Source organism: Microtus oregoni, unplaced genomic scaffold (assembly GCF_018167655.1).
Source record: "Microtus oregoni isolate MIOR12 unplaced genomic scaffold, Mior012 000002F_ref0000024, whole genome shotgun sequence".
NCBI lineage: Eukaryota > Metazoa > Chordata > Mammalia > Rodentia > Cricetidae > Microtus > Microtus oregoni.
Window position 1 is genome coordinate 10,095,372 of NW_024543061.1, and position 25,615 is coordinate 10,120,986.

Consider the following 25,615-nt stretch of genomic DNA (forward strand, 5'->3'; position numbering starts at 1 on the left):
AGTCAGACAAGAAAAAAAGATAAACACAAAGAGACAAGAGACAAAAGACAAAGAGCACTCTCTCATGGGTAGATGCTAATTAAACCTCCAAACTTCCATCATCCTGGTGGAATCTCTGGGGTTCTCGGCCAATGCACCAAATGTTATGACCCCCCCGAGAGAGACCACCAGAGAGGCCCAGACTGTAATAAGCAAGGTTTAATCAGCATAATACAAACATGTTTGGAACTCATCTCCATCCCCGTTACAGCGAGGTGTACAGAGGATTTGGATCTCCTCTGTAGGGTAAGCATTTAAAGGCATAACTACAAAGAGAATCTTTGAAGATGCTTTGCCATGTGTACAAGGACTTTTGCTCTCTCCCATTCTGTTAAGTCAGCTTTTTCCTTGTTTTTAGAGCAAGGGCACTGTTCTTGAGTTAGGCCATCTTTATCAGCCTGTACCAGGTGGCAGGCTGGGATGAGTTAAGTGACCTGTGCTCAGAATCTGCTGGGTTGTTGAGGGGAAGGCCACTATCCTCCAGGGAAAACATTCTGTTAGGAAATTTCTTCTCGCCCCTTTGAAAATAAGGGGTGAGGGTCCCACAAACCATAGAACTAAAACACAATAAATAAATTAGAAAAAGGAAAGGAGTTTTCAACAGTGTGTCACAGTCCTCAGAGAGATAGCAGCCAGAGCTAGTTAACATGAACTACTACTGGTCTTGCATGAAAACAGCTGTGGCCTTCTGCCAAGCCAGCCTGCTCAGTGGCAAAACCTGCTTTGTTTTGAATTTAATATAGATAGATCATCTTAAAGGTTCGTATGGGAGCACAGTGCACAGTGGTATTAGGTGACAATTCCTAGACATTTTTGTATTTGTTTCCTCTTTTGTATCTATGAGAACTATAGCATTGGTATAGTTATCTTTTCGATCAAGCATCAAGATTGACATGTTACATAGGCTCCAAAGCAGTCTACTTTTCAGTGTCATTTTCTTGATTTTTATCTAATACCTTGTGGTACAAGATGAACTAGCCAAAGACATTTCTTTTTTATCATTTTTGTAATTTATATATATTCCTGCATGACTCTGAGGTAAGACTGTCCCTAAATGTCCCTGATTTTACATTGTGATTGTAAGTAAGTGTGAGACTAAGAGCTCTGGACCTCAAAGATTCTGACTCACAGGGAAGCCAGGCTATACCTAGAGCTGCAATAGGGCAGCTGTGGAGGGGTAGAGCCACAGTAGGACACCTCGGGAGGGGTAGAGCCACAATGGGACAGTTTGGCCCTGAAGAGGAAAGTGTCTTGACTTATTGGGAAGTCAGCCTACCTGTAGCTGGGAAGCAGTGGGGACTCCTGTTCTCCCTGCAGGATATAGCAGTAACCCTCCTCTCCTGGAGTACCCCTACAGCTAAGCTCTTCTCTGTTCCCCTAAGGGAAAGTAATAGAGCTATCCCTTTCTTGGGCAATCCAAGAAGATACTTCTGCTAACACTGTGCTAAAGGGGAAGCCCTGCAGAAACGGAACAATTTCCTTTATCTCCAGAAAAAAGTTGTTACTTCTGCTCAGCCTTGCTAATCCTCCCTAAGGGAGAATCTTAGAAATGTTTTTCAGCTTAGTTCCCAAAGGGATGTCCCAGCCAGGTTCTTGTATTATAGGCATGGAGTTTACCCAGGGAGAAGTTTATCTTCTCAGGGATTGATTAGTTTTCCTGTCTCAGGGATTGCTTAGTTTAGTTGGTCAAGAATGACTCTGATTTCAGGACCAAACTGTTTTTCTGTCACTTGTCCTTTTTAGACTTTTGGCTCTAATCTTAGCGCCAGGGAATATTTCTTTCACCGGCTCTGATTCTAGGGACAATGGATGCTTCTTTGGTCCTGGTGTGAGAGTCAGCACGTGTTTCTTAGGTTTTGGGTTCAGGGATAAAATGTTTCTTTCCCTGGCTCAGGTCTCAGATCCAGGATGCATTTGTTTCACTGGTTCTGGGTTCAGGGTCAGTGTGCTCAGCGATTGATGTTTCCTTTATAGGCTCTTATAGCCTGTAGTGGTTATGTTCAGAAGTGGATTTCATAATTGAACATGCTTAGGAATACACAGAACTCCACACAAATATGTCCAAACTCCCTAAGTAAAATACTCATGGTTCTATTGTTTACAAATACATTGGTTTAGCTCTAATCTTAGGGCCATCTCCTAGTAATTAGAGCTGCTCCCGACGCCTCCAGAGTTGTACAAGGTCTTGTCAAGCCCTCCCACCACGTAAACGGAAGTACAGGTGGAGAGGCAGCCTGGGGTGGTGGCTGAGCTCAGTCACAGGATTGAACACTCCTGCTGCAAGGGCTCCTGACTGCCACCCAACTTGCTAAACGTCTCTGGTAGAACTTCTACTTCTAAAAGCCCACCACTGGAGGCGAATAGCACGTTCTTTTCCTGACTCGGGGGTGAAAGAAAAGAAAAATCTCATCCACATAGAAGTCCCCAAATCGCCAAGACCTACCGCTTTTGACTGGAACAAAAAGAACATATGCTAATGGAGGGGGTGGAAAAAAGCAAATCAGGAATCTGCGGGAACCAGGCGCCTCCACCTTCAGAGAGCAGCCAAGTCTCCAGCCTCAGGTTCCAGGTCTCTCCCCTCCCACCGACCGCGCAGCACCAGCTGGAAGTTAGCGAAGCACTCTCTGGGCCCGTCAATCAAGCGCGGCCTCCCGCCTCCCCTCCCCGACCCCAAAATAAAATAAAAGAGTAAAAAAATTAATTTGGAAAGTCGTCTGGAGAGGGAATTCGTCCCAGATTCGGGGAGGCCGAATGCACAGGACTGACCGCCAGCACCGAATAGGCTGCCGGCTCAGCAGCCCCTGCCACGATCCTCGCCGCGCGCCTTCCGCTTTCCAGCTCCCCCGCGACCCGGCCCTGGTCAAAGTTGCGCGAACCGCCACAAGGACTGGCAGCTACTCAGCGGGCTTGGAGCAGGCTGTAACAGGGACGGCGCTGCGACGAAGGACTTCCGCTGCTGCGCAGGTGTGCCTGAGGCAGGGTACTGAGCCGCCGGGCTTTCACGGCGACTTCCGGTCTGCCCACCGGTTCGCCTCAGCGTCTTCCAGCCTTCCCCTCTCTCTCCCCGCCCACCCCCTCCGCTGCAGGCTGCTAGGGGCTCCCGCGGTCGCCTGTTGGTAACAAGTTTAGGGCTGGATGGTGCTAGCACTGTGCCCAGATATCAGACGCCTGCCCCGCTGAACCCCACAGTTAGACCCGCCCCACGCTCCTCCCTGGGCGCTCTAAGGACGCTGGAAACCCTCATCTGGTCAGCTTGAAGCTCTGGGTCGCCAGTTCCAGGCGCTCTCCACCCCTCCTCACATCAGCCTTGGGCCTGCCGCCTGAGTCACTTACCCCGCCATGCCCAACCTGGACCACCTCTAACCAAGTCTCCCACCGCCCTTACCACCTGCCCTGCACCCTCACCAAGACCTGGTTCCTACTTTTCTTTCCTGATTTTCTGAGGTACATGTGACACCCAGGAAAAAAGTACCTTTAGTTCATTTTTACCTCAGCATTGAACCACAGAACAAATACTCCCTTTTGTGTCCTTAAATCTCTTCTGGGCATCCTTCCACTCCTGTGACAAGGAATTACTCTATCCACAAAGAATAGTGGGCTGTGAAACAGCCATGTGTGTCCAGGTGGAAGAAGGAGAAGTGCCTACAGGAAGATAGTAGGGTCTGGAACCAGATCCAAGGGCAAGTGCTATTGAAAAGCACATATCTTCTGATCTAGAAAAGGTCTTTGGTTTGGAAAGCGGGGTCAGCAAATACTGTGCTGTGTCTTTAAGAAGAGGCTCACCCTATGGGAGGTGCACTTGTCACTCAGGCATCACTACCCAATCAGGAACTCCAGGTAATTTGCCAGTCAGAAATGGTGGAGGGCGCTTCCTGTTTCCAGCTTCGCAGTGTAGTGGAAGTGGAGCCAGTCTTGTGTGCTGTTCAACGAAAACTCCTCCAGGAAACTGCGTGGAGCGCTTGGGAAAGCAAGGAAACCCGACATGGTGAGTGAGGGGCTGCTGTCCCTGGACTGGGAGGAACAGATGGTGAGATGCTGGAACCGGTGTGGTGGTTCCTCTCCAATTCTGCATGGGAAATGCAGATTCTGCGCATGCTTTCCAGCTCAACGTGGTGCCTGCAACTCCCTGAATAGGGCAGGTCTCTGAATAACTTGGCACTGTGGGCTGAATCTTCTCAGAGCATTGGGAGCAGGGAGCTGTGTGGAGAAACCTCTTTCTAGGCAACATCAGAATGCTTTTAGTGCTTTCATGGAAAGCAGGTTGCCAAACTCATGGAGGTCTAGTTTCTCTAGTATGTCCTAGATGTTAAGCACTGTGCATTTTACCTTCATGTGTGAGATCTGTTTACTGTTGTTATCGTGGAGGTTGTAAAATCAACCATGTATGGGGTATCCCTCCACTTCCATGCCGTGATGTAGAAGAGTAGAATTGCTAATATTAAGGATTTTTCAATACTTAGAAAATATTAAGTCTCAAAAAGTAGAATTTAAGGGAGGTAGGGCTGTCTCTGTATACTTGTCGGGCCTCATGAAGCAGGGTCTTGAATATTTCCCATTGTATTTTCCTGAGCCTAACTTGAGTTGGCCTGAGGCCTAGTGTAACTTTCTGAGTCTAGCCAGATTTTTGAAGACCTGTCTCTGACTACCTGGACCAAGACCTGCCTCTACCCAGTTAGCACTAACATGGCAAAGTACTATTGGCCCTTGTTCCTTACTCTACCTTGGCCCATCCCAGGCTTCTCTACCCCCATCACAACTCTATATAAGTCCCTGTTTGATACCAATAACGGAGTTTCTGCTTCAAAAGACACCCTACTCAGTGGGTGTGTTTTTCCCTGGTGCCCCGTGGGGAGGGTGGCTGAGTTGTGACCCTCATCATCCCTTTCAGCCCCACAGAGAGTCTGGCAAGTCAGGCTCTGCCCCTGCTCTTTTTGCCTGAGAACCAGGCAGATTGGTGCCCCTTGTAAGGAGGCTCTATCCTGTCAGGAGCTGTTGCTGCCAGAGAACAGGGCATATGCTGACCAGGCCTGTTAGAGATTAGGATACTAAATGCACATTTATTCAACAGGGTTTTTCGGACATTTGCCTCCAAACCTTTACAAAGAAGTCTTCCCTGGTATACAACCTGGTACTAGGTCCATCTGCATATCAAAAAAGAAAAAAAAACCCAGCCCTATAACTAGGGGAGTAACAGGGTCACAGCCAACTTTAAGGCCTGGTGTGCCATAGTAGTTTTGTTTTCTTTTAGAGAAAAGCATAGTTCGGCCTAATGGGTAATATGACACCAGGTGACAGCTTTTTGAAAAATGAAACACTGTTGTGTGAAGTACTGACCTGATCAACTAAGGCTTTTATTTTAGGCTCTCCAGCAGGGAGAAGGGACATTCTTGGGAGAGAGAATATCAGCCTAAGGCCTAGGCTTTGTAAGCTTCCCTAGAGTCTGATGTATTGACAGTTGAATAGAACAACTTTGGTAATTGCCTGGGGTCAGGGCCTTTGTGGAAGTGTTGCTATAGATCCTGAGAACTCCTCAGAGCTATGTGTTAGGAATATTTCCTAAGCAAGCTCTCTGAGGATGCAAAAATTCCCAATCAAGCCAAATCAAAACAAGCCGAATTAAGAAATATCCAGGTTTAATGGGAGATCTGCGCTTTCGTGTGGCCCCTAGGGGGAAACTGGGAAGCCGCAGGAATGCGACCCAGGGAAGAAGAAAGGGGGACCACGTGTTCTTCTTTTGGGGGATCACTTAAGTACCCTGGGGAGTGGTCCTGACCTCACCCCCAGGGAGGGGTAAGGACTGGCCTGCTGGGATTTGAAGTCCAGACCAGGCCTGAGGGCTGAGATAAATGCCAGGGACTGGTGCCTAGGCTCCCGCCTAACACTATGGTTGTCAATCCCAAGGCCTTTTTGGTTTTAGTAATGATCACATAACACCCCATGTTCCCCTTGTGTAGCATTGTTTGATTAGCCTCCCCTTGAATTTGTACTATGTATGCAAGTTTCTGCTGACTTCATTGAAGTTTTTTTTTATTGTTGTTTTTTCTTTTCTTTTTTTTCTTTGAAATTCTTTTTTTTAAATTTATTTATTTATTAAGGATTTCTGCCTCCTCCCTGCCACCGCCTCCCATTTCCCTCCCCCTCCCCCGATCAAGTCTCCCTCCCTCATCAGCTCGAAGAGCAATTAGGGTTCCCTGACCTGTGGGAAGTTTTCTTTTCCTTCCATTTCCCCCCAGAAGTTGGATACAAGATTCTGGTCTTAAGAAACTTACTTGGCATGGAACTTGACGTGTGCAAGAAATCCCCACCCTAGCTTTTATCTTTTTTTTTTTTGTTTTGTTTTGTTTTTCGTTTTTTGGACAGGGTTTCTCTGTAGCTTCGAAACATGTCTTGGAACTAACTCTTTTAGACCATGCTGGCTTTGAACTCCCAGAGATCTGCCTGCTTTGCCTCTAGAATACTGGGTAAAGGCCTGTGCCACCAATGCTTGGCTACTTATCACTTCGCTACCTTCTACTTGTCCTATCTTCCTCAACCCCTGTGACCTTCACCACAGGACCCTGCCAATGTTTCATGCCACTGGTGTACTTACGAAAGTGTTCTGGGAACATCTTTGCTGTCTAACCCTCCCGTCTGCCTGGGTGACTAGACCTACAAATTCCCTATCTCTTTTGAATTGTTTAAGCTTCAGGCAGAGATGGATAAGACCATCAATAACGAGATTTTTCTTTGTTAATTAACTTTATGTGAAGTGATTTTTCACATAAAGGCATATTATTTCTAGAACTGTTGTTTTTCATCCTCTTGGAAAAACTGTGTTTGAGATAGGATCTCTAAGGTTGAGTTGGGTGGCCCCGATTCCAGTCTGTTGCACTCAAGAAACTGGCCTTGTTGTCCTCTATATTATACCTTCAATATTATTAAATTGCATGACTGTACCATCTATCTCAGTTTTAAAATAATCTGTTTGAGTCATTTAGTCAGCTCTCCAGTGCAGTCACAGGAAAAGGATCCACATATGGAACATTGCTTCTGTCTTCTGACCAAAACAGGGGGAAGAATTTATTCTGTACTTTGCCAGGGAAACAGGGTAGGCAACCAGCTCCTGGAATCAGCATTATGATAAAGGACTTAATTGTGGTCATGGGAGTGATTTCCCAGCATGTTTTAATTCATATCATGTGAATGAACACAGATCAGTGTCGGTGTACAGTTTAGAACGGTTATCTTGATGCAATGAATACTGAAGGTGTAATTAAGCAGAGTCCTATGCAGATATGTTCAGTCCTGCTTGACAAATAAGCAAACTGTTGTGATCCTTCCTAAAAGGCTGTTATTTTTCTCGTTTAAGATGTGCACCTTAGAGAAAAGGTGCGAGAACTCTTTGATATGCTCTAATCCCTAGTCTGGACCACATGGCTATAAAGTCTATTTCAACATTTCAAAATTAATTTTGAGATTATATCTCCATTATCTTCACATTCTCTTCTTGCTTCCAAGCATACCATGACGCCTCATTGTTTTCTAATTCATTACTTCTATTTCTTTAACAACAGTTGACTGTGACCTGTGTTTGTCTGCAGGATTTTCCATGTATGAGGCAATGGGTTCACTGAACTAGACATTGCATGTGTAATGGAATGTGCACACAGGAAACATGTGATTAGGATGAAGATCAGGATGTGTTCATGAGAATAGAAGATAAGGTCATCTCTATTGCCCTGGAAGGTCAGAGCTAGAAGGAATGTGTTGCCTGAGTCATTTGATCTTGTCTAACCCAGTAAAGGAGCTGCTAGCATTCAGAGGCACATCCAATGAGGCACTAACCAATGAGGAACTTTGGGAAGTCTGAGAAATCAGGATTACTGGTGATGCTTAATTTTCGGGTTCTTTCTGGGATTCCTCTCTGCTTTTGCTGGAGTGAGTTGTAAGGAAGACAACAAGCTGTGCCTTGCTGAGTTTGGCATGTTCAGAGCAGGTCTGCTGTGCTGTCATTTCTGCTTGGAATTGGATGGACCTTAAGCCAGACTGATTATGTGTGGCCATGTGGTGACTTGGACAATGGCCCTTGTCCTGTGAGCCTCCCTGTCTATGGATTTCCTGGGAAGTGGGAGACTCTGCAGCCCTGGAATGGGAGGATATGATGCTTGTAGTCCAGTGTGCACACATGAGCACTGCATTTTGTGTGCAGAGGGAGACAGATTGGAAAACTGAAGGTCTTCTTACTAGAAGTTCTGAGGATGACATTCCACTCTCAGGTTTTTCTCGTAAATGTTACAAGTAGTTTAGAAACTGTTAGAAAGATGGTGATGGGATCACCTTTCATCAATACATGACTAGAATACTGTTAACTTTCTCTTTCCACCTCCCACAATGGTGTGATTAAGTGAAATTTAGTTCCAGAGGACAAAAGGAGTTTCTGATCTGTGAGATTTCTCAGGTGTGCATGGTGTAGGTGCATGATAGTTCAGAATTCAAATCAAAACTGCATTTTTCTTATACCACAAGGAGGTATACATGGCTGCAGAACCATAGCAAGGAATCACCTTCATTTGCAGAGAGATCTCTAGAGCATGGGGTTTCAGTCTTTGGAAGAAATGTTAGTAGCTAGAGGGACAAAAACAATTTAAAGGTCACTTTGGGCTGATTTTATGAAAGTTGTGATGTCTGTATTTATTTAATTTCTATGCTAATAGGATTATAGATAGATTGGTAACATTAGCCATAATCACACTTTTTCTTGCTAAAAATTTCCTTTGATCTGATTAAAAGTTGACAATATTTTCATATCTTTGTTCTTGGCCTTTTTTCTACACCCCCCCTTTATTCTTTCATAAATATTGTATATATTTTTAATTGTTGTATCTTTAGTATAAATATAAGTAAGTATTGAAGTCATATTATATCAATCTCTGTTCTACTTTCTCATAATTCCATTGAGCATTCTGAGTGTTTCCACTGTGAATGTAGCTTTGTAATCAGCTTACCTCTTATAAAGTGATGGGCATTGTCATTTCATTGAATTCATTTTATGGTGCAAATTTATCACACAAAACACCTTAATCTTACTGCATCATGTTTCCAAGGATCATTTATTCACTTATTTACTTATTTAGCCTCTTGTTCCTGTTGTTGTTAATTTGTAAAAGACTTTTGGTTTATTGTACAGAAGGTGTTATTGGTCTTGGTATGTGACCAAGCACAATTTCTTTTTGAGGATGACCTGAGTTTCATTATCTACACTCAAATTGGGACGCTTTTTAACTTTTTACTATTCCAGATTCAGGGGATCTGAAATCTTTTTTGGTATGACATATATGTGTATGTATATATATATAAGATATATATCATATATACACACACACATATATATATAGTAAATGTCCATGGCTCCTGGAGCAGAGTGTGTCTTCTAGTTCCTGAAACACTGATGCATCCCCTCAGGTAGTGAAGCATTAAGGCTTATTTGTGTTTCTGTGTATGATTGCTTAGTGGTCAAGGAATCATAGAAGTTTCATAGGACAATTGATGTTAGACATTCATTTTGTGTACCCAGTATATCTTTCAAACTTCTTTGTGTCTTGACAACTAAAGAGTTTTTATCCTGGAAATTGCCATTATCTTATGTTTCTGATAAAGCTAAAAAAAATTGGTAGCTCTCCATAAAACTGTCATAGCATCCTCTTTCTGTGGTGACTGCAGCCCAAGCCTGAGTTCATTCTTCAGGGCCCTATCAGTTGATTGGTAAGTAAGCACAGGTGCTTAGAAGACTTCATGAAAAATTTAGTTACCAGTCATTTGTGTGATATATGGTCCCACATCCTTCTTATTTTCTCGATGTCCCAAGTAAGTAAGGCAGTATTATCTGATTTCTTAGACCAAATATTTCTTCTGTTGCATAGTTATTACTGATGGTACAGTCACATCAACAGTAAAAAAGAAACAAGGAGAAAGAAATGAAAAGTGTAGTTGGATATTTCTCTCCCACCCACCAATTTCTCAATAACAACTCAAAGGCTTTTATTAATTATAATATTTGGCCAGTGGCTCAGATTATTACTTGCTACCTCTGCCCCATGGTTCCTGGTTGGTTACCTTACATCTTGCTTCTCTGGTAGCTCTTAGTGTCTCTATTATTCTGACATCTTTCTTTCTGTATATCTGTTAGTTTTTCCACTTAGCTATATTTTGCCTTGCCTTATACCAAAATATAGTAGGGGTGCAGGTTGCATCTAGCCGCCTGGCTAGCTTAACCCCCTGAAATAACCACATAGAGATTGTATTAATTAAATTACTGCCTGGCCCATTGTATCTAGCTTCTTCTTGGCCAATTCTCATACCTTGATTTAATCCATTTCCATTAATATGTATCACCACTTGACTGTGGCTTACCAGCATGAATCTAACCAGCATCTGTCTCAGACAGGAGAATCATGGCGTCTGCCACACTACCCTTCTTCCCAGCATCCTGTTTGGTCTACTCCACCTATCTAAATTTTGCCCTATCAAAAGGCTAAGGCAGTTTATTTATTCCACCAATGAAAGCAATACAAATACAGAAGGACCTCCTACACCACCAAAAGAGCTTTAATCATTAACCACACAAACCAACACATATTCACAGAATACAGAATACCCCACATCAGAAAGTTTTCATTTTGTTGAGAAAAACAGCAATAGGTAGTTTCAGATGGCAGTACAATGCCAAAAAGGATTCAGGGATTATCGATGATTTTAGCTCCATTGAAGGGAAGACCCTGGTTCTACATTTGAAGCCTTGGAAGGTGCTCTATCCAGCTAAGTCCTAATTTTATGGAAGAGTACACAAAGTAATTTCTTGACAGCAGCAACATCATACAAAAACATCACCAAATTTGGTCTAGGCTTGGTAGCGTCTATTATATTTTGGTGAGATAATGTATGTTGTACTGATTCTGGACACAGGAAAGCTGTAAAATGTAAAGGTCATGGATTCTTCTGTGGTCAGTACATCACTGTTGTACCCATCTATGTTTGGCAGGATCATAGCCCCAGTGAAGAGATTGTGAGAGTTCATTGCAAGAAGCAGTAGAGATGACGCTGGGTTGCATTTGAAACCACAGGATATTGAGATACCCAAGCAATGAGACATCTGCCATGGAGAGTTGCATATGGGGAGTAGAACTTGGAAAAGAGTACAATACATGAGAAGTTGCAGGATATTGTGAGATATGTTGATCAAACTTTGATTATAAAGCTTTCTTGGTGTAAGAAAACAGAAATAGCTATTAGCTGACCAAAAAATATCATAGTGGTCCAATACTGTGACAAGAAAAGAAACATATAGTGGCAAGGTGGGGCTGTTAGAAGATATTGACCTTTTGTGGATGGAGAATGGAAAAGATATGAGTCACCAGTGACTGATCCACTGCATCTCTAATCATTCAGGTTCGTACCACTGATATCTAAATTCCTGTATTTTCTTGATAAAGATTCATTAGTTAACATTTCATCTGGCACTCTAAAAGACATGCTTAATAAACATCAAGGGGTAATTAAGATCCCCAGAGATTGATTACACTGCAGCTTATTAACTTGAAATATTTCAAATGCTAATGAATAGGAAACGTTATCTGCGGGGAAAGTAAAAGTTATACTCTTTCATTTTGATTTAGACAAAAGGGGAAATCTTGTGAAATATTGTTTGAAGATGTGTTACATTCAATTATACTGTGAAATATTTGTTTAGTGATGCAAGAATGTATTACATTCTTATGTTGCATTTATTTAACTCTGTGAAGCTGTGTTACTTTGCCTGCCTAAAACACCTGATTGGTCTAATAAAGATCTGAATGGTCAGTAGATAAGCAGGAGAGGAATATGTGAGGATTTCCGGCAGAGATAATAAATAGAAGGTAAAAGAGATAAGAATTGAGGAGGAAAAAGAGGATAGGAGGACATTACAGACCAGCCACAGAGCTGCAAGGCCAGCCTTGATGTAAGAAGTAAAGAAAAGTATTTGTAACAGAGAAAGATGAAAGACCAGAGGTGAAATGTAGATGACATAAATTAAGAAAAGCTGTAGAGAAAGAAACCAAGCTCAGCCTGGGTATTCATAGGTAAGAATAAGTCTCTGTTTTAATGGGGAGCTGGGTGGTGAGGCTCAAAAGATAAAAGAAGAAAAAAACCAACTTCAGAATGGAGCATCCTTTGGGTATATGCCACAAAATAGTATAGCAGCTCCTGTTTTCTGAGGACTGCCATTTTGATTTCCATAGTCGCTGTAAAAGTTTGTAAAAGTTGTAAACCACACAAGAACCAGAGTGATGTAATTGAAGTTTGGCTCAGCTCATGCCAATCTAAAATTTAAGTTTTTCAGAGATTGAAATTCTTAGGTCTGCTCATATCAATACCCAAGTTCGAAGGCCTGTCATTTCCTGCTACTCCAGATCCAGGGAATTTGACATCCTCTTCCCCTGTATGTCACCTCTATACACATGGAAGGCATTCTCTCTCACACAAAAAAGATATACAAACTGTGTGGTTGGAATTGTTTTCAAAAGTTCTTGTGACTCATAAAGCAATAAAAACAAAACACATTACTTTAAGTGTATAATATAAATCATGAACTGTTTTCTTAACAGTCTGCTATCTTGCATTAGGTTTGGAAAAGTTTTTATTTCCTCTCTCTGCTGCACACTTATAGACAGTCATCTGTCACAAGAAACAAAATGATGCCTAAGTGATCTTAACAAATAGTTTATTATAAGTGAATGACATTCTTTTAGTAATCAAAACTGTTTTGTACAAATTTAAAGAATCAGAAATCTTCCAGTGAGTCTCTCCAGTTTTGGTGGAAAAGCTCTCCTTGTCCAATCCATTTTCTGTTATTGGCAAAAGTCACAGCTGCAGTGCACAGAATGAGTCCTGACTATTGCTTTCTTCTGGTTACATTTTGATTAGAATCTTGTTCTTGTATAAGTGACCGTATGTTTGTAGGTCTGTCTTTGTGTATTGTTTTACCAGTGGTTTTATCTATGTTGCTGATTTTATTAATTATCATTTAAGTTTATTGTTGTTTCTCTAGAAAATGATGATCTTCACCATTTTTTATTCAGAAAGTTTACTATTATGATGTTACGAGTTCTTTGAGCATTTGTTGTCTTGGGAAGTTTCTTTGGAAAGGCAGTTGTAGTTTTCTCTTCTTGATCTAGGAGGCTCACTTCTCCTCATTACTTGGTATACCTGTATTTTGCTGTTGTTGCCATCTTCATTTTTGTTGTTGTTGTTGTTGTAGTTGTTGCTTAAATAATTGATATCGTTAACATGCTGGCTTTTTTTTTTTTAGAAAAAAAAACTTCTCATATTTTATTGTCTGTCTTAATTAGCTGTTAACATGATGTAGCCTAGAGTAATTTGAGGGGGCATCACTTGAGGCTGTGCCCAGATCAGAACTGCTAGTTCCAATTTTGTAAAAAAATGTGTTGATTTGGGATCCTCTTCCACTGATGTTCGAATATCCTAAGCAAGTGGGCCTGAGATGAACAAGAGAGCTAGCTGAATCTGAGACCGTAATTAAGCAAGAGAGAAAGCCAGAAAACAATATAATGTTCTCTTGTGGTTTTTGCCTTAAATTTCTAGCTTGAGTTTTTACCCTAAGCTACCAGTTGTGGGATGTGATCTGGTAATATCAATCAAATATGCTTTTGGATAGAGAATTTAATCACACCAAGAAACAAGCAAGTTAGGTCAAAATGTACCTCACCATAGTCCATTAGTTCACTTAGTCCATTCATTGGGCTGTGTTATCCTATATCCAGTTAGTTAGGAAAGTTTTTGACTATGAAGTTTTTTGAAACTAATTTATTGGCGTTAGAGCTAAGATTCTTCTTTAATTCCTATTTTTCTTACATTTTGACATTTCATAGTGTTTCAGATTTTCTGGCTGTTACGTTTTAGGAAATTTTTAGATTTAATATTTTCCCTGATTAATAAATCCATTTCTTCTATTATACCTTTAAAGCCTGAAATTCTCTGTTCCATGTCTGATATTATTATGGTGAAGCTTGCCACTCTAGATTTTCATTTCCAGAATTCCTTCAGTTTCCATTTTTAAAATTTTTTTCTGTTTTCTAAATTAGGCTCTTATGCACATTCATTCATTTCCATCAACTGCTTGGTTTGGGTGTTTTTTTTTTTCTTTTGTTTTCTTATTTTGCTTTAAGGAAATTAATAATTTTTGAAAATATTTCATTATTTTTACCCTGCTTTCTTTTTTTTTTTTTACTTTTATCTGCATTAATTTCATGTTGAATTTATTCCCGTGCCATAAGTTTTTGTTTCTTCAGTTTCTTCTGGGATATCTTTTTCTTCTGTGCAACCTCCTCTTCTGGCTTTGGAACAATCTGTTCCTTTTCAGTGAGGATCATCTCGATGTGGCAGGGGGAGCTCATGTATGGGTTAATCCGGCCATGAGCTCTGTAAGTTCGTCGGCGCATCTTAGGTGCTTTGTTCACCTGGATGTGCTCAATGACCAGAGAGTCCACATCTAAACCCTTCAGTTCAGCATTGCTCTCTGCATTTTTCAGCATGTGCAGCAAAAATTCTGCACTCTTTTTTGGCCACCGACCCTGTGTCCAGCCCCACTGTTTGGCCTGGGCGCACCTACCAACTCCACCATTGTACCGTCGGAATGGCACACACTGCTTCTTCAAAGTGACATCTTTCAGATACTTGGTGGCTTTTCGGATATGCATACCCTTGATGGCCTGGGCCGTTTCACGGGTGTTCTTAAAGTGAACCCGAAGGTTTGATCCTCTCGATTTGCATGATTTTGTAGGGTTTTCTGGGTCAAGAGAGTAGCGAACCATCTTCACGGGTCACCTCTGGCCGCTTACAGGAAGAGGTACCCTGCTTTCTTTAAGGGATTCATTCACTTCCTTTTTAAGGACATCTGTTCTTCATAATCTGGTAGTAACATATTGATCTGGTTGATCCTGACTTTGTGTTCTTATACTGGAGTCTACCTATCTGGGTTTGAGGTGGTTGGGTTGTGGTTCTAAGTGCTGATTTCTCTGTTTGTCTCTGTTAAATGGGTGTTTTGTTCCTTAGTTTCTCTTGCTTTCTGATTTCTCTGTTCTGTGTGGCCTATAGTTGATCATGGGTTCTCAACCAAAATTGGTGGTTGGAAATTTTGTAGAAGGTGTGACATTTGTTTCAGGTGGGAGCAACTGTCAAAGTTTGAGGATATAAAAAAGGAAGAGGGGAAGGAGCTTGGAGATAGTATTAGGGGACACTGGGAGAGTGGGAGAAGCCAGTGGGTAGGTTGCCTAAATAGACTTCTGGTTTTTTATTTGAGTGAATGGTCTCCACCCAATTTGGAGGCTACAACACAGAGATGAGCCAGGAAGTAGGATTGGGGATAGTGTTGGGGCGGGGGGGGGGGTTTATTGAATGAATGGAGGAGTTACACAGGCAAGAAGTCTACAATGATTTTTCATGGCTGTCATGTCCTCTCATCCAGCAGGGAGTCAGGTTGCCTACCTGTTCTTGCTGATGTGGGCTTCACTTGAACACAGGAAAGTCTTTCAATTCTGGAGTGGAGACATTGCTTTTGGGATAGCAACTGTAGGGTTGGTGGAGGATTTTGTGTCTGTGAGAACATAGGGAATGTAAAAGTTTCATGGGCTGGTGGACTGCCTCCCTGTTCTTGTGGCTTCTGTAACGTGCATATGAGTAGGGGATGTTTGCCTGGGTTGGGAGCTGGAACACAATCATATTCCTCTTTTTCTGTATGAGAATATATACTATACCATGATTTGTTGGAAGTCACTAATTTGTTTCTTGATTTTACAAGGTGTGAGAGTCAAGAGATTGCCTTGAGTGTCAGAAGGGACATTGGACATTTGCACTCTTTGCTTTGATATAGATTATGAGAATCATTGAACTTAGACTATATGCATCTTCCTTTGTACTTTTTTTGTATTTATTCTTCTCTCATACAGTACATCCTGACTGCAGTGTCTCCTTCTTGCACTGCTTCCTGTCTCCTCACACCACATCTCCATTCCCCTAGATTCACTGCTACAGTTTTCCTTCAGAAAAAGTACATCTTCCAGGGATTTCAACCAAACACATCGTACCAAGGAGTAATAAGTCCAGGCACAAACTCCTCTATCAAGGCTGTACAAGGCAATACAATAGGAGGGAAAAGGTAGCTAGAGGAGGCAATAGAGTCACAGACAATAGGACTCCTACTGTTAGGACAACCACAAATCCATAAGCCATAAAACCATAGCAGCATGTGTGCAGAAGACCTGGCACGTTGACTTGAAGTCTCCATGATTGCCACTTACATTTTTCTGAGCCCTTACAAGCCTTGCTTACTTGATTCAGTGGGCCCTGTTTTTCCTCAACCCCTCTGGATCCTACAATCCTAACCCCTCTTTCTATAGAATTTCTATAGCTCAAGCTAATGTTTGGGTAGGGATCTCTGCAGGTTTTTCCATGAGCTGCTGAAAGAAGACTCTGATAAATATTGGGTTAAGTGCCAATCTATGATTATAGCTGAAAATAGGTTGAACCATTCATTGATTTTTTTTTTTTTCTTCTTTAGTTGTATTTGATTCTACCATAGTTTTCTGAGTCATTCAAATTCTGGTTCCTGGCCATTCAGGAACGTTCACTTATTCTCACAATTTGGGCTTCAAGTTAGACCAGTTATTAGCCACTATAGCAGTTCTGAGTGAGCCACCATTTCCCCTGCATATTTTGCAGTCAGGAAATACGTGTATCAAATGTTTTATGGCTGGCTTGGTGTCCCAGACCTACTGTGAGCTTTATATAGTTACAGAAGATGGCTGGTTTAGCCCCTGTAATCTTGATCACTACTAGCCCTAATGAGGGTTATAGGTTCTATGTTCTATGACGTTTTCACTGCACTAATTTCATATCCCCTGCTGAAAGATCTCCTATTCCCATCATCTCTCTTTTTCATCTCTTCCTCCATACCTTCATCACTCACCTGACTTTTACTGTTCCCATCGCCACTGGCTTCCAGTGCACCCATAAAATCTATTGTAGTTTCTCTTCCCAGGGAGTTCCCTTCATTTCCCCTAGATCTGTTCTTGTTGCTTAGCCGCTGTGTATCTATACCTTGTTCTTGGATTAACTGTAATTACCATGATTGTACTTTACTTAACTGCTAATTTACACTGTATATAACATGTTTGTCTCTGTGCTTCTGGGTATCCTCACTTATGTCAATAAATAACACTCAAGGAATAAGACAAGGACAAACCTTATAATCCAATTATGATTGTGTACACCTCTAAATACAATTCTCAGTAAACGTTTCTAAAGTGGATGAGAAACTAGAAGAAATTTTCACCATCTTTAGCCATCATGGAAATACATATTAAAACTACTATGAGATTTCATCTTAATCTTTCAGAATAGTTAAGTATATAACAACAAGGAAAACTAATGCTGGCAAGGACATGGAACAAGGGGATTCATTGCTTTTGCAAGTACACAGTTGTACAGCCATTGTGGAAAACAATATTCAATCTTCAGAAAATTGAGAATCAGTCTATCTCCAGACTAACTTATACCACTCTTGTATATAATACCAAAAGATTCTTCTAGAAGGATTCCTTCTCAAGTATGTTCATAGTGACTTTATACATAATAGCCAGAAAATGTATCTCTGAGAGATTATGTTGATTGACGATTTATGTGGGATGATTCCTCCATTGAGGGTGGCATTATCCCTAAGAAAGTGGGCCTGAACTAGAAATGGAAGCTATCTCCACATGAGACAGTGACTAGGCAAGAGATTGAGCCAGGAAACAATCATTGCCCATGACTTTTGCCTCTAATTGTTAGCTTGATTTGCTATCTTAAGTTTCCCAAAACGATGGAATGTGATCTGACACAATCAGCCTGAGCTGCTTCTGGTTATCAGATTTAATCACAGCAGCAAAAACACAAGTTATACCAAAAAAAAAAAAAAACCGAAACAACAAAAGGGATTTGTTTTTCTTATGCAGAACCTGAAATGTTTTCTTTTGTAAGAATGTCATTATATCATGACTTTAGGACTTACCACAGGGCAAGGACCCTGACTGCTCTTTGGACTGGAGAGGGAGGGGGAGAGGAGTGGGGGGAAGGGGAGAAGGGTGGGAGGAGGGGGAGAAAAAAGGGAGGATGGGAGGAGGCGGAAACTTGTTTTTTTTCCTTTTCTCAATAAAAAAATATATAAAAAAATAATACTTTATTAGTATTTATTAGTACCACACAACTGAATGAAATGGAATTATACATTGAGTTTGATACAACTCATTGAAAATAATTCTCTGTAATTCTCTGTAAGACTTTACTAATTTTTATAAGAAAATAAAAATTACACAGCATGGCATCCTAAAAAAAACAAAAGAATGTCAAATATATCATGACTTTAGGTTGCAAAAACCATAGAAAGTTGTACATAGAACTTAATTGGCTGCTTTTGTAGGACCAGGAAGATGGGAATGTTAAGAGTAATAGCAGAAAAAGGAGATTGAGATCATATGATTTCAGTCTAAATAGGCACCTGGTGTAGGAGGATCTTCTTTCTATGTGTTGCTTTCATTGGTTGAATAAATAAAACTGCCTTGGCCTTTTGATAGGGCAGTCTTTAGATGGGCATAGTAGACAGAACAGAATTCTGAGAGGAAGAAGGCAGTATAGTAGATGCCATGGCTCTCCTCTCTGAGATGGACAATGATTAGACTCATGCCAGTAAGCCATAGAAAGAACCCACCGAGAGAGGCCTACTGAACTTGCCTAAAGGTGAGATGATTCTTCGGGGTTCCTGATTCATGAAAGAGTCTGTGAGACATTCTTCAGGATACAAAAGAAAGTGACTGAACTGTCTTTGAATTTTCCTGCTTTATGGAAATGTCTACAGGATACTATGGGCCTGTGGGCTGAAGATGGATGCCCCAAAGGTACAAGAGAACTTTGGGTGACTGTCCAGGCCGCAAGATGTCTTCTGTCATTTCTAGAGTTTTAGAAGTTGCTTACTTCTTGTTTACTTAAGTGATATTATATCCTTCTGGAGTCTTTGATGGAGTTGAAGAATCAATAGATAGTTATAGTTTTCCTTAGTTATTATAAAAGGTAAAATAGATCTAAATATTGTAACTAATTCTTGCTTAATAACTGTTTTGTTATATGTAATGTTACTATGTTAAAGTTAAAGCCTTTCTTTGTTTAAACAGAAAAATGGGAAAGGGTATTCTTTCTATCTGTTGCTTTCAATGGTTGAATAAAGAAAACTGCCTTGGCCTTTTGATAGGGCAGCCCTTAGATGGGCATGGTAGACAGAACAGAATTCTGGGAGGAAGAAGGCAATGTGGCAGATGCTATGGCTCTCCTCCTCGAGATGGATGCTGGTTAGACTCATGCCCGTAAGCCACAGTCAAGTGACTGAAGGCGTAAGTCACAAACAATGCCACACCAATTCGGGGTTATGATTATTAGGGTGGTATTTATTTAAAGGGGAAAAAACTTACAGATCACTGTCCCAGGCAACAGCCCTCTTCGCAACCAGGAAAGGAGTCTAGTCGCAGGCGGAGCAGGAAGTGAAGAGAGAGAGAAGAGGGAAGTGGCCGCTTTTTTAAAGGGAGAGAAACCACGCCCCGGTGGGCTGGTACCTCAGCGGTGATAGGCTGGAGGAGTGGGAGGACCTCCTGCAACACCTCCCCCTTTTGTTTAAATAAGAGAGTTCTAAACCTACTATGAAATTATATACAATAAGTACAAATATCCTATTCTAACTAGCTTAGGTCTTGTATAATAAATAACTTGGCCAAGTCATGAGAGAAAGTAACTACATTTATATAGTCTTCAACCCCATCGAAGATCTGAGAAGGGAAATAATGTTACCTGGGTAATTAGGAAGTTCAGTAAAACAACTTCCAAAACATGCAACAAATTACAGAGACAACTAGCTACCTGGGCAATCACCCAAAGTCACATTAGCAGCGTTGAAGCAACCAACTTTGGCTAAGGCCTAACATAACTGACATACCATTTTCTAAGGCAAGCAACTTTTCAAAACTATCTTACCCTGTCTTGGCAGGATATGACAGTCCTGTTTTATCCATTGATGCATGCTCTGTATCTTTGTCAGTTGTTGAGGTATGGGCATTTCTTTGCCCAAACGCCAGTTCTGCCAAAAAGAAAGGCTCCAGGTGGAGTGTCTTTGGTGCTCAACATTCTCTCGGGAATAGAGTGGTGTTGCCAGGAGCAATTGTGTCTCACTACCACAAAACTCTGAGTTAGATTAAAGGCCATTTTCTACAGCTCTTTGAAGAAGTTGAAGATTATCTATCTATACTGAGTATAATCTCTATATATCTAAAGAACCTGATTAGTCTATTATAAATGACAAACTTAGATGACTATTAGTCTATATAATTCTCAATATCTATCTAACTTAAAGACTAAGACAATAAACGACTGTGAAACAAATGAGGACAATGACCTCCAAATATAAACAATGTACAAATAAACATTGCAGTAGGTAAATATATATCAATACACAATCATTATATAAGTATCTTAATCAGAGGTAGAAATGTACACTGCAATATGGTAAATATATACAATATATATATATATACCAATACAATATATGTCAATACATAAAAAATGTTTTAAACAGAGGTAGAAACATGCATGCGTACAATAGTCAATATAATTTAACTTTGTATCAATATACAAGAATCTATACCAATGTATTTGTCTAAAAACAGTAACTCACAATTACAAATCTATTATCCCATCATCCCTCTTTTTTTTTTTTCAAAATGATCCCTGAGCGTATAAAATTCCTCCCCCAACCCTCAATTGTATACTAATTATAATCAACCCCTAAATGATGTCCCTAAACCCAAGGGCAAGTTTTATTGGGAAAGGGGACGTCGTCCTCTAGAATTACTTCCAGCTGTCATGGGGGCGACGTTCTTTCTGGGGGATCCTGTGAAAGTGAAATGATGGTTAAATTTCAAGATCAATGTCTTTTAAAATTGCCAATAGTCTCTGAGTATTTTGTGCAGGTCTGGCCAAAATGTTGTATAAGATGTGCACCATTTCAGCTAACCAAGTTGGAACTGTCTTGTGCAGCTGGTACCAAAAGCAGGTCTTGTAGTAGCACTATCAGTATCATGACGTCATATCAACCAGGTGGAGTTGTTGTTATGGGGCCCCATCTTCTTCCTGGAAACTTCAAATGTCACTTCAGGAAAAACTCATTGTTCATTATGAAAAACTTAAACATTAATCATATAGACATATATAGACATATATATATATATATTCAATGAAAGACATGATAGATATATTCAATGAAAAGTATGATAGATATGAAGAAAAGCAAAGATGTTTTCTAAACTCATATTTCTTTCTGTCCCATATCATGGCTCTTGACATGAGACAGAAACTCCAGAAACTCTGGGTTTTTCTCTTACTAACAGGCTTGGAATTGGAGAGGGACTGAGCCAGAGTCCAACTTCAAAACCAGCTTTATAAATTTAGAAATATGGTTTAATATTACTTACACAATCCATTCAGTTGTCTTGATATTTCCTATTGGGCAGGTATTTTTCCATCTGTCAGTATCCAAACATCCAGGGTCCCTTGAATTTCTCAAAGATGAGTGTTTTCCTGTGGAGATAAGAACAGAACCCTGCCCCCATTCTATGTTTTTCTTACCACCTGTATGAATATCATCATTGTGGATGAGTTGTCATTTCTCCTTTCCAAGAGGTTTCTCCTCTTCAAATCGAAACTTTATTAATTTTGATGGTATCCACAATTTTTCTTCTCCTGTGGAAACAAGAGCAAAACCCCTTCCCCAACGTAGCACATCTCCTGGCTTCCACTGAGAGGTCAGCACATCTTTGAAATAAATCGGTTGATTTAGTTCAGCAGACTTTTCCATTATCCAATGTCTTTCTGCTGCTGTCGTTCCTTTCTCATTAGCGTTAAGAAAACTCAAGGTTAATAAAGCATTATGTAATCTATTTCTGGGGGTATTTTCAGTCCCTTTCTGTTTGTTCAGCATATCCTTTATAGTACGATTTGATCTTTCTATAACTGCCTGACCTGTAGGATTATTTGGTATACCTGTAATGTGTTTTATATTATAATAATCAAAAAAGCGTTTCATTTTCTTAGATACATATGCTGGACCATTATCTGTCTTTATTTGCGCAGGTATACCCATGATGGCCATAACTTCCAATAAATGTGTGATTACTGAATCAGCCTTTTCTGAGCTCAGGGCAGTAGCCCATTGAAAACCTGAATACGTGTCTATGGTGTGGTGTACATATTTTAATTTACCAAATTCCATAAAGTGGAACACATCCATCTGCCAGATTTCATTTCTCTTAGTACCCTTTGGGTTACTCCCTGCAGGCAACGGTGTTTGATTATAGAAAGAACAAGTAGGGCATCTCTTTATAATGTCCTTAGCTTGTTGCCAAGTAATGGAAAATTCTTTCTTTAGGCCTTTACTATTGACATGATGCTTCTTATGAAATTCCGAGGCCTGCAACACACTTCCAATCAATAATTGATCAATCTCAGCATTGCCTTGGGCTAGAGGACCAGGCAGACCTGTATGGGACCGGATGTGTGTTATGTACATCGGACAAAGCCTGTTCCTCATTATGTCTTGTACCTGGATAAACAATGAAGTCAACTCTGTGTCATCTGGTATAAATTCAGCGGTTTCAATATGCAAGATAACTCTTTCTGCATATTGTGAATCTGTAACTATATTAAGAGGTTCTTTAAAATCCCTTAGCACCATAAGAATGGCATATAATTCTGCCTTCTGGACAGAATTATAAGGGCTTTGTTCCACCTTACTCAATTCATCTGACTTGTAACCTGCTTTCCCTGATTTATTTGCATCAGTATAGAACGTACGGGCTCCAGTTATTGGAGCATCACGTACAATTCTAGGAAGAATCCAAGAAGTTCTTTTTATGAGATTAAGTCTATCACTTTTGGGATAGTTGCTATTAATTTCTCCCAAAAAGTTAGCACAAGCTCTTTGCCACGGTTCATTGTCTTCCCATAACTTTTTTATTTCTTCAGTAGTAAAAGGCACTATAATTTCTGCTGGGTCTATACCTGCTAGTTGACGAAGTCTCAGCTTACCTTTTTTAATTAATTCAGAGACCTTTTCCACATAAGTTTTTAATTTTTTACTTGGTTTATTAGGTATAAATATCCACTCTAAAATAATATCTTCCCTCTGCATTAGAATCCCTGTAGGAGAAATTCTGGAAGGCAATATGACTAGGATGCAGCTAAGATTTGGGTTCACCCTATCCACATGTGCCTCCTGTAATTTTTCCTCAATCATTGTCAGTTCCTTTTCTGCTTCAGCTGTCAGTTCTCTTGGACTATTCAAATCTTTATCACCATCTAAGGTTTTGTTTAAATGAACTATTAGATCAGGTGTTATCCCAACAGCTGGTCGTAGACTGGAAATGTCTCCTAACAATCTTTGGAAGTCATTAAGAGTCTTTAACCGGTCTCTCCTAATTTGTGCCTTTTGTGTTTTAATTTTCTCTAACCCTATTCTGTAACCTAGGTAATTAATAGAATTTCCTCTTTGAATCTTTTCAGGGGCAATTTGTAATCCCCACCTAGGCAAGACTTTCTTTACTTCTTCAAACATCCTTTCTAAAGTATCTTTATTTGAATCAGATAATAAGATGTCATCCATGTAATGATAAATGATGGACTTGGGGAATTGTTTACGAATTATTTCCAATGGCTTACTTACAAAATATTGACACAGTGTAGGACTATTGAGCATACCCTGTGGGAGGACAGTCCACTGATATCTCCTATTAGGCTGAGAATTATTATAAGTAGGCACTGTGAAGGCAAATTTTTCTCTATCCTTTTCTTGTAACGGTATAGTGAAAAAACAATCTTTCAAATCAATAACTATAAGAGGCCATCCTTTTGGTAACAGAGAAGGCAAAGGAATTCCAGATTGTAGTGGGCCCATAGGTTGAATTACTTTGTTGACAGCTCTTAGATCTGTCACCATTCTCCATTTACCAGATTTCTTTTTTACAACAAACACAGGAGAATTCCAAGGGCTGGTTGATTCTTCAATATGGTGAGCATCTAGTTGCTCTTGCACCAGCTGTTCCAATGCCTGTAGTTTATCTTCAGCTAGAGGCCATTGTTTGGTCCATATTGGCTTCTCAGTTAGCCATTTTAAAGGTAGGGCCGTTGGTACCTCTAAAGGTTTGGTATTTGCTGTATGTTCTTGTACAGCCTGAATGGCTGGTGACCTTTTTCCATAATACCTCATCATATCCTTCCCAGAATTATGAGTTCCTGGAAATACAGGAATGTTAATCTGGGTATTCCATTGCTGTAGCAGGTCACGGCCCCATAAATTTATGGCAATATTGGCTATATATGGCCTTAGTCTTCCTATTTGTCCTTCGGGCCCTATGCATTCAACCCATCTTGTGCTTTGTTTTACACGAGATAGGGTTCCAATTCCCAGGAACTGAACATCTACCTCTTGAAGAGGCCAATTCGGATGCCAAGATTCTGGGGTAATGATACTTACATCCGCACCTGTGTCTAATAAGCCTTCAATAAAAGTGCCATTTATACAGACTCTTAGCTTTGGTCTTTGATCATTAATAGAAGTCTGCCAAAATATACGTTTACTCTGTCCTATTGGGTTTTTTGACTCATCCTCCACACGTAATTCTTCATTTAGACCAGTATTACTTTTTACAGCAGAAATTGGAGCTTTTAATTTTCTTGGTGAGGCACGTTCTCCACTGTGACTGGGAATGACTGGGCTACTGTTGGCTTGAGGGCCTGCGAGAGGCCCCCCAAGGAGTTTCCCAATGATATCGGATTGCCCCGTCTGTCTGTTGTTGACCTACATTCGTTGGACCAATGCCTGCCTTTACCGCATCTCCTACATATACCTGAAGGCCGAGGTCTCCTATTTTTGTCATTCCCAGAAGAGATATTATTCTTAGAAATTCTTTGCCTGCAATTCCTTTGCAAATGTCCTAATTTACCACAATTAAAACACCTGGCAGTTTGATGTCTCCTCATTGCTTTGGAAATCGCTTCTCCTACCCAAGATTCATCATTATAGCTAAACGTCTCAACATTCATCGTATGCTGAATCCATTCATCCATAGGTGCTGATCTAGACTTTAAAGGCCCAATTATCTTTTTGCATTCTATGTTTGCATTCTCAAAAGCTAGAGATTCAAGAAGTATTTGTCTAGCTTCTGGGTCTGTTACCCCTATGTCCAGAGCCTTAATTAATCTTTGCAAAAAGTCAATAAAGGGTTCTCTCTGTCCCTGCCTAATTCTGGTATATGATTCAACCCTTTTTGCTGGATCTTGTATCCTATTCCAAGCATTTAAAGCTGCTTGGTGACATAGACACAGTACTTCATCGTCATAAAGAGCTTGGACCTGTGGATCAGCATATTCTCCTGCACCAAGAATTTGATCTTGGGAAACCTCAATACCTTTT

At 40.6% G+C, this 25,615-nt stretch overlaps 2 protein-coding genes across 3 annotated transcripts in view; one reads left to right on the forward strand and one right to left on the reverse strand.

Annotated features, from left to right (window-relative positions):
* Positions 1–3,513: 3,513 nt before the first annotated feature.
* Positions 3,514–25,615, forward strand: part of LOC121441603 (zinc finger protein 431-like) — an 81,237-nt gene continuing 59,135 nt past the window's right edge. For both annotated transcript variants that reach the window (XM_041642815.1, XM_041642822.1), the window contains exon 1: positions 3,514–4,024. In XM_041642815.1, coding sequence (XP_041498749.1) covers positions 4,022–4,024 — 3 coding nt within the window. In that variant the 5' untranslated portion in view covers positions 3,514–4,021. The remainder of the gene's footprint in view (positions 4,025–25,615) is intronic.
* On the reverse strand, positions 14,323–14,908 carry LOC121441619 (60S ribosomal protein L17). The gene has a single exon (XM_041642840.1). The coding sequence runs from the start codon at positions 14,883–14,885 to the stop codon at positions 14,331–14,333; it is 555 nt and encodes a 184-aa protein (XP_041498774.1). The 5' UTR covers positions 14,886–14,908; the 3' UTR covers positions 14,323–14,330.

Coding starts and splice junctions, on each gene's coding strand:
- LOC121441619 (XM_041642840.1), bottom strand. CDS start 14,885: ATGGTTCGCTACTCTCTTGACCCAGAAAACCCTACAAAATCATGCAAA.